The 10,067-nt window shown below is 42.0% G+C and overlaps 1 protein-coding gene across 1 annotated transcript in view; it reads right to left on the reverse strand.

The window, feature by feature from the left end:
- Positions 1-10,067, reverse strand: part of ATP6V1C1 (ATPase H+ transporting V1 subunit C1) — a 48,628-nt gene that overhangs the window by 28,857 nt on the left and 9,704 nt on the right. The window contains exons 2-3 of the mRNA XM_006145574.2: positions 4,786-4,952; positions 2,559-2,626 (exon numbers count right to left, since the gene is read on the reverse strand). Coding sequence (XP_006145636.1) covers positions 2,559-2,626; positions 4,786-4,917 — 200 coding nt within the window. The 5' untranslated portion in view covers positions 4,918-4,952. The remainder of the gene's footprint in view (positions 1-2,558; positions 2,627-4,785; positions 4,953-10,067) is intronic.

A 10,067-nucleotide genomic window follows, 5' to 3' on the forward strand; every position in this document is an offset into this window, starting at 1 on the left:
AATAAGGGGGGAGAAAATAGAAAGCAAACATAGATACCAGAGACAGTGTAGGAGGAGAGTGGGAGACAGCCAAGGGTAAAAGATAGGGAATCAAGGATGGGGAAAAAAAGCAAAACATACAGGGAACAAGAAATGGAAAATTATTTGTTGATGATAACATGTATATTGATGTGCTTGACTGAGCCAATATACAGTGTACTCTGGATGGAAAAATCTCACTTTGTATGCTGTATTGATGTACAGTGAAGAATGAATGTAAATAAATAAATTTAATAAAAAAAAGAACTTCTATGCATCTGTCTATATCTGTCTGACTTCCATACAAAAAATAATCTTTTTAATTAATATACTCCTTCACACCCCTAGGGTGGCTATCATCAAGGAGACTGATAGCAACAATGCTGACAAGGATGTGGAAAAATTAGAACCCTGTACACTGCTGGTGGGAATATAAAATGGTGCAGTTGCTTTGGAAAACAGTTTGGCAGTTCCTCAAAAAGTTAAACATTGAGTTATATAATCCAGCAATTCCACTGCCAGGTATATAACCAATGAAAATAAAAATTTATGAGCACATAAAAACTTGTACACAGGGACCAGCAGTTAGTGTAATGGCTATGTTGCTGGACTTCCACGTAGTTGACCGTGGTTCACGTCCTGGACCCAGTGGCTTAAAACTCACACTGGGCACGTGTGCGTGTGTGCCCAAGATCCCAAGAGGAGAACGGAGAAGAAGGGATTATGGCATGGCCTTCCCCCGGGGAGGTGATTTCTCGCTTTCTGTCTGTCTCTCTGTCTGTCTCTGTCTGTCCTGCAAGTGCATGCGCCCTATAGCAAAAAAATCTCTCCAAAAAAAAAAAAAACTTGTACACAAATGTTCACAGCAGGATTATTCATGTAAGCCAAAAAGTGGGAACCACCTAAACACCCATCAACCAAAGAACAGATTGATAAAATGTGGTATTTCTAAACAATGAAATAGTACTTGGTAATAAAAGCAGTGTGAATACAAGCTACAGCACAGGTGAACTTTGAACACCATACCGCGCAAAATAAGCTAGTTACGAAAGACCATGTTTACATTCCCCTTAATATGAAATGGCCAAAACAGGCAAATTTTGTGTCAAAAAGTAGATTGACAGTGGGGGTCGGGGAGAGACTGTTGATGAGAATTGGAAGAGTGTTTTGGGGCAGGGAGCAGTAATCAAAACGTGCTAACACTGACAGGAGCAATCGCTGCACAACTGCGCAAATACACTAAGACACTGAATAAATACACAAACTGCCTGGTGTGTAAAGGATATCTAAATAAAGACATTTCAAGAAGAATCAGGGCCAGCCCGCAGCACAGTAGTTAAGGGAGCCAGATCACACATGGCCAACTACCATTTGAATTCCAACCCTGGTGGCTTAAAACTCACACTGGGCACATGCATGTGCGTGTCCAGAATCCTAAGGGGATAGAGAGATGGACGAGAGGGACTGCAGCATGGTCACGCCCTTCTCTCTCCCACAGCTAGCACATGCACTGTCTAGCAAAAAAAAAAAAATAAGAATTGCCATTTGTACGTTCAAATAGGTACTGAATTTTATTGTATCTTACTTACCACTTCATAAGGTTGATTTAAAAGAAAAAAGTCACCATTTTATTTTCCTTTTTAAGAATTATCTTTATTAAACTTTATTCATTTATTTTAATTTGACCAGAGAGGGACAGAGTGAGAAAGAGAGAAAGGGAAAGTGAGAAAGCAAGCCACCAGGTCTAGGACTTGATCTGGAAAGATTTTTGCTTTAGGGTGCACGTGTGCTCGCCAGAGAGACAGAGACAGAAAGCGAGAAATCATCCCCCGGGGAAATGGCCTCATCGCAATCCCTTCTCCTCTATTCTCCTCTTGGGATTTTGGGTACACATGCACACGCCAGGCCACTGGGTCTGGGAATTCAAACCACAGTTGACTACGTGGGAGTCCAGTGACGTGACTACTGTGCCATCTGCTCGTCCCTCTTTATTTAACTGCCAGGGAGCAGTTTACTTATCAGAGACAGAAGACGAGAGGAGAGAGAGAAAGCATCCCCAATGGGGCATGGTCATACCACAATTCCTTTCCCTCTATTTCTCCATCCTGTCAGGAGTTGGGGGCACACACATGCCCTGTATATTTATTTATCAAGCTACCAGGGCCAGGATTTACACTGTGGCTGACCATTTGGGATCTGGCTCCCAGAATGACTAGGACTACAGGGCAAGCCCAGGCATCATTTCCTAAAACCACTCCAGTAAGTAGAACATATGAGACAATAAAGCCAATGCCCAGACGCCTGATAATAGTGTCTCTTGTTTTGTTCTACTTCATACGTATAAGTACATTACCTTTATTTATTTATTTATTTATTTTAATTTGGCTAGAAAGGGATAGAGTGAGAGAGAGGGTGAGAGAGAGAGAGGGAGGGAAAGTGAGAAAGCAAGCTGCCAAGTCCAGGAACTCAAACCACGGTTGGCCACATGGGAGTCCACTGCCCTTTAACCACCACACCACCTGCCAGCCCCAGTACATTACCCTTCTACAAATGCATCCAGTTTAGCCAGTTCATCTGACAAGCCAACCAAGACATCCAGAGTGCCGACCTAGAAGGGAAATAAGGCATGTTACTTTTTAGGTTACATAACACATTTTCTTTCTTTATTGAGAGGTTTCTGCTATAGAGTGCGTGCGCTTGCCAGGAAGACAGAGAGAGACAGAAAGCCAGAAATCACCCCCTCAAGGGGGATGGCCACACCACAATCCCTTCTCCATTCTCCTCTTGGGATCTTGAGCACGCATGCACATGCACATACACCTGGTCTGAGTTTGAAACCACCAAGTCCGGGACTCAAACAGTAATAGATTACATGGGAGTCTAGTGATATAATCATTACACCATCTGCTGGCCCCTCAGGTTTGGTTTTGCTTTAACAAAATTATATCACATTGTGACCCCAAGGGCCCACAAACTGTAAGTTCTCTGTACTTTATTTCATAATGCATAAGTGTGGTTAAAAGATGTCTGCCAGACATTTCAAAACTATTTATAACTACAAGGTAATCCTCTAATGCATGGGTATAAGCACCATTTAAGATGTGAAAACTCCTCAGAGGCAGGCCTGTGCTTGTACTATCCACTGATGGTAGGGCATTCCAAGTCCCGGGCCCTTAAACAGGTCTGTGGATGAGCACCAGAGATAGTAAATGAGTTTGTATGCAAACTCCATGTGTGTAAATGAGCACATTTCCGAGGAAACTTTCTGTCTCAGAGGAATCTTTAACTCCCAAAATGTTAAGACCAGTCACTTTAAGTATTTTCTAAATGAATTCTGCCTATGACTACTTCATTTACTTACCCAGCAAAATGTAAATAACATGCTCTTTTCCATTCTTTACAAAAATTCAGTCAACTGATTACTGGCAACACGCTTCATTTTGAGCTGCTTGATTCCTGATCTTTAATAATGGTTCATAAATTAAACTACATTAAATAACTAGGTTAGAAGTGCCAAGGAGGATTAAGCAGATGCTATGGTGACACATTTACAATGCTAGCTGGCACAATATGAACTTAACAACAGAAAAATTAATTCACTGTGATATTAAAGAATACATTATTACTAGGTGGGATTCACAGCCTAATGGTTAAAGGAAGCCAGGTCCCACATGGTTGACTGTGGCTCAAGTCTCGGCCATGAAAGCTTGAAAATCATGCCAGGTGTATCTGCATGCACACCCAAAATCCTGGCGGGATGGAGAGACGGAGGAGAAAGGATTATGGCGTTATCATGCCTCACTGGTTGGGGAGAGGGGGTTGCCTCCCTTTTCCTTTCCCTCCCTCCCTCCCTCCCTGTCTCCCCCATGAGAGCACACATCCTCTGATAATTTGAAATATGTTGTGTGTGTGTGTGTGTATGTGTATATGCATGTATACATATACACATATATATGTATATATATATAATATTACTAAGATTTTTTTAATTTTTTAAATAATTATTTTATTTAACTTTATTTATTGATTTCTTGATTTTAATTTGACCAGAGTGAGAGAGAGAGAAAGCAAGCCACCAGGTCCAGGACTCAAACCACGGTTGGCCATGTGGGAATCCAGACTCCTAACCACCACCCCACCTCCCAGTCCTGATTTTCCACTTTTTAAAAAATTTTGTTAGAGTGTGGCTCAAACCATGTAGTCAGCCATGTGGGATCCAGCCACCTTAACCACTATGTCACCAGGTAGCCCAAATTTGTCACTTCTGAAAATCATATTTGTGAAAGTAATAAGTATTTGCATGTGATTTCTCATCACAACTCAGAAAAGCACAAATTAAGCAGGGAAAGACGCTATTTTGTTTTATTACTCCTAAAAATCTCAAAAAAATGGGCCAGCTGGTGGTGTGGTGGTTAAGGCAGCTAGATTGCACCTCGCCAACTAAGCGGTTCAAGTCCTAGACCCTGGCCACTTGAAAAAACACACCGGGCATGTGTGCATGCATGCCCAAGATCCCTAGAGGAGAATGAAAGAGAAGGGACTGCAGCGTGGCCATCTCCCCTTGGGGGTGATTTCTCATTTTCTCTCTCTTGTCTCTCTAAAAGAAAAAAATCTTTAAAAAGCAAGATACATTTAAAATTCTGCCAACAGCGAAAGACTGAAGAGTTTTCTTTTAAAGGAACCTGGGTATCTCATTTCTACCGTGAGCCAGAATTGGCCTCCCCTGGGTGATGAACTCAAACACTCCTCTGCACAGTGCAGCTTTACCTTTAAGTCAGGAATGTTGAACTTGGAAGTGACAGCCAGATTATTGTTCTTTGTAGTTGCTGCGTGGAGTTTCTCCCATGTTTGCTGACAGGTTTTTTCCCCAGGAGCAGATATAAGCCAGAACTCAGTCATGTCTGATACCAGGATTTTCTTCAAAAATCAAGATTCTGAAATGTAAAAGAAAAAATACATTCAATATCATCTTCTAAAGTATCTCACAAAGAATAAGGGATAAAGTATAACCTGCTTCAAAATTAATCCAACACTAACACATATCTCAAAGTCAGATTAATACACCTGGAATAAATCCATCTAAATAATAAAAGTGATTTATGATACTATGAAAAGAGATGATAGGGGGCCGGCAGGTGGTATGGTGGTTAGGGGTGCTGGGCTCCTACATGGCTGACCATGGTTCGAGTCCCAGACCTGGTGGCTTGCATTCTCTCTCTCTCTCTGGTCCAAATATATATAAATAAAGTTAAATTTTTAAAAAAAGAAAGAAAGAGACAATAAATATCTAATATATAAAATACATATTTTTTGGTAATTATACATTCTAAATGGGAATTACTCAAAAAATGAGACTACCCAGAATAATAGCTATCAACAGTCTTTAAAAAACAATTATTATTTTATTTAACTGTATTTTAATTTGACCAGAGAGGGACAGAATGAGAGAAAAAAAGAGAGAGAGGGAAAGTGAGAAAGCAAGCCATCAGATCCAGGACTCGAGCCATGGTCAGCCATATGGGAAGTCCAGCACCCTTAAACACCATGCCACCTGCTGGCCCCTGTTTAGAAATTTTTTAAAGTTTCTTTATTCTATGAATGAGCAAGACAAAAAGACAGAAGAGATACATCACCCCCAACAGAGTCTTGAGAGAGACTGAGAGAAACAGAGAGAGTGTGAGCTAGCAGGTGTCGACTGGGTCACGGTACCGCGATCCCCTTGTAGCTTCAGTCAGTCTGGATCGTGGGCACACATGTGCCTGGCGCACTGTGGAGGTGTCTGGAAGCAAACCAGTACCCTTCCCATGTGGGCGGCCTCACACAGTGTCACATTCTATTGTTGTACCACTGTCCAGCCCCATGGAAAATTTTAAGTATTCTGAGGTCAATACATTCAACGACTGTTCCAAGGGCAGGAACTCAGAACTTACCTCAGGAAGTATCTTTTAAAAGTGAATTCCTGATAAAACACTATGGGTCTCTATCGCCTGCCTTCCTGTCATTCCAGTTCTGTTCCCCACTGCACCTGGGTCACCTCGCCTGAGCTGCTCCAACACCTGCCATCTCTCACTTTCCTTTGGCCTATGACAGCCTTGGTTACTTTCCTGTCTCTGGTTTTCTCCATCAAATACTCTTAACACTCACTGAAATCTAGTTTAGCCTAAACATCAAGGACACAATTATCTTGGAACTCTGAAATTCTCAGTCTAGAGATTCTATCAGCATCTTAAAATCTCTTTTAATAATTCAGATCTTCCAAGTGATGGTAATTTTCAGAAAATTGAGGTTTTATTGTAATTAAATACTTCCATTAAAATATATTTGATGAGGGAACCAGCAGTTAGCGTAATGGCTATGTCGCTGGACTCCCACGTAGTAGACCGCGGTTCGTGTCCCGGACCCGGTGGCTTAAAACTCACGCCGGGCGCATGTGCGTGCGTGCCCAAGATCCCGAGAGGAGAATGGGATTGCGGCGTGACCATCCCCCCTGGGGGGTGATTTCTCGCTTTCTGTCTCTATGTCTCTCCCTGTCTGTCTGGCGAGCGCACGCGCCCTACAGTGAAAATCTCTCAAAAAAAAAAAAAAAAGAAAAAAGAAAAAAAAATATATTTGATGATACATTTTACACCTCCCCACCCCCAAAAATGGGAGGTAATAAAAACAACTGTTAAATTCTTCTTGAAGACAGGGATAAATGATCTAAACTTCAGCTTCTTCAAAGGTAGTAATGACAGGAGCTGTTACAGTGGATGTCACTATCATACCACTTAGAACTCCACAAAATCTTCTTCATTCAGCAGATTATTTCTAAAGATATTCAAAAGAAATGGGGAAGGGCCAGCAGGTGGCATGGTGGTTGAGGTGCTGGAATTCCCACATGGCTGACCATGGTTCGAGTCCTGGAACTAGTGGCTTGCTTTCTCACTCTCCCTCTCTCTCTCTCTGTCTTTGGCAAAATCCATATGATAAATAATAATAATAAATAAATAATTATTTTTAAAATATATATACAGAAAAAAAAAAAAAAGAAATGCCGAAGAGGGCCCATTTTCTCATTTATGAATAGTATCTGCCTTACCCACTTCACTGGGCTTTTATCAGGATCAAAGGAAATGTCATGATAAATTCTAAAAAAAACAATAGCCCAGATATGGCTAGGAAAATTAGAGAAAGCTCCGTAATTCCAGCTTTTAAGTGGAGCTCTCTCAACAACCTCACGCTTGGGAGATGAGGACAGGAAAAGCTGTCTCCTAGGCTGGTACTGTGCTATGCAATTCTCACACGTCATCCTGCTTAGTCCTCACGTTAGCCCTACGAGAGCCTATGAGAAGTGAGTGATTCACCCGAGTCATACCCCTGGCAGATGGAGTTCAGGTCTGGTTGTGTCTGATTCCGAAGGCCACATTCTCACTACTGTGTCATGTCAGAAGAAAAGATGTTCTGCATTCAAGCCCATCTGAGCTTTCTTATTTTAAAAAAGATCCATCCACATTAAGTTTAAACCTCTGTTGTGTGTGTTTGTTTGAAGAGATTTTTGCTATAGGGTGCACATACTTGCCAGAGACACAGACAGAAAGTGAGAAATCACCCCGGAGGGTGGGAGGGAGTCACTCTGCAATTCCCAATTCTTTTTCCTTTGTTCTCTCAGGATTTTGAGCACACACATGGGTGCCCAGCTTCAATTTCAAGCCAGTGGGCTGGGGACTCAAACAGTGGTTGACCACATGGGAGTCCAGTGCCTTAACCACTATGCCACCTGCTGGCCCCAAGCTTGACCTCTTCACCCTATGACTCAGGCACCCTGTAGGTCTAATGAATTTTGCTGGATAAAGGGATTCGAGCTTCCTTTCCCCTTTCTTCTCATCGAGGATCATCAGACTTTCTATAAAGACCACCTAGCATCCAATATCCTACCTCCAAGGTGGAACAACAGTTCTCCAAACAGAAAGGAGAAACAAAAAAGAGAGACCCAAGAGATCGCCAGGTCATAGGGGAAAGAATATAAACTCTTGAGTCTCACAGTAGTTAAAGCCCTGATTCTACAATCTTACTAATCCCATCATCTGTAAACACTACAAATCCCTTCACACAGCTCTAGCGAGGACTAAAACGGTATGTCTAGATTTCCCCTCCCCACTGGTCTCTCTTCCTGGGGGTGACTACCAGAATCTTGCCCCAACTCATCCTTCCCCCCAAGGCTATCCCTAAGGCTCCAGGTGAAGAAAATTCTTTATTTTACTTAATACCTTAAAAATGCCCCTTTTGGGACCAGTAGTTGGCATAATGGCTATGTTGCTGGACTCCCATGTAGTCGATGGTGGTTCGAGTCCTGGACCCGGTGGCTTGAACTCACGCCGGGCATGTGTGCATGTGTGCCCAAGATCCTGAGAAGAGAATGGAGGAGAAGGGATTGCGGCATGGCCATCCCCCCAGGGGGTGATTTCTTGCTTTCTGTCTCTCTGTCTCTGTCTTTCTGGCAAGTGCACATGCCCTATAGCAAAAACCTCCCCCCCCAAAAAAAATGCCCCTTTTAGGCACTTATTGCACTATCCACCCTCATTTTCCCCAGGGGGGGAATTCTTCAAAATCACACCAGGCATGTGTGTATGTATGCCTAAAATCCCAAAAGGAAAATGAAGAAGGGATTGTGGCGTGGCCATACCCAGTCCCAGGGTGTGCATGATTTTTCACTTTCTCACTCTCTCCAGCGAGCACACACTCCCTATACAAAAACTAAAATAACAAGTCTTTCAAAAGCAAATCTTTATTTTAGAATAGTTTATAAATTTTTTTAAATTGGTAAGATTACAAAAAATTTAATTTTCTTTTTAGTCATTCCAGTGTTTGCAAGGGTATCTTGCATTTCCACAATGACTAACAAAGTTCAAGATCTTTTCATGTTATCAGTACGTCTTCTGTACATTTGCATTCAAATCTTTTACCCTTTTTTCTTTTTTATGTTTTTGCCACGGGGCACATATACTTGCTACAGAAAGACAGACAGAGTTACACAGAAGGAAGGTGAGAAATCACCTCCCAGGGAGATGGTCTTGCAGAAATCTCTTCTCCATTTCTCTTTCGGGATTTTTGGACATGCATGCACATGCACCCAGTGTGACCCTCAATCTATAGGGTCTGGGACTGGAACCATGGTCAGTCATGTAGAGCCTTAACTACCATGCCACCTGCTGGTCCCAGCAAAAGAGTCTTACCGGTATTGTAATGGTCTGAAAACATTGATAAAGCTGTAATACCTTTCCTTCATTAATAACTAAAATATAATTTAGATACATCATCTAAAATAATAAATACAATTATATATCATTTATGAAAGATGGTATATAAAAGATTTTAAATGCCCTACATACAAAAAAACACACTGTGTGACCACAGTGTAGCATGGTGATGAACCTTAAGACTTTTCCTCAACGTTTTTCCACTCTAGGTGAAAAGGCTGACTTACTCACAAAAGCAAAGACCCCCACTCCTGCTACCTTCTTGGATCTAAAACTCCAATTCCCTAATCATCACTGTCATCGCAGCTAGTGTCTGTGCCTGGGCTTTTTGGCCAGTCATCCTCGCAATCTTCCTGAACTCTCCTTGCCCAGTCTCAGCCTCGGGGCTGCTGTCAGTTCTCTTTCCCGCTTTGCCTCTGTTCCCGTTCCATTTGACAAAGTCTCCCTGTTTAAACCAACGCAAGTTTCCCTTTAACAAAATGGATTTTCCAACCAAAACCACCATGCACGCAATCCATTAATATAATCCCAACTACTTCATCCTCAACCAATATGAACATTTAAACTCAAATAACTAGCTGCATTCATGCAGATGTCCATTTTGGTTTTTGTTACCATCTTTTATTTGACTGTAATTGTTTTCAATTTAGGATCATCTCGTTCATCTCACTAACTGTTTTGAGAGCTTAGGTCTCCAGAACTGTGGGAGGTTCTGAGAAGCAAAACAAATAAAAGGTAGTTCCTGCCTGGGGAGTTTAAAATTGGGGCAGGGGTGGCAGGTCTGCATGAGTAGGTGGGTCGGTGTATGTATAG

This window comes from Tupaia chinensis, unplaced genomic scaffold (genome assembly GCF_000334495.1).
Source record: "Tupaia chinensis unplaced genomic scaffold, TupChi_1.0 Scaffold000154_1, whole genome shotgun sequence".
Taxonomy (NCBI): Eukaryota; Metazoa; Chordata; class Mammalia; order Scandentia; family Tupaiidae; genus Tupaia; species Tupaia belangeri.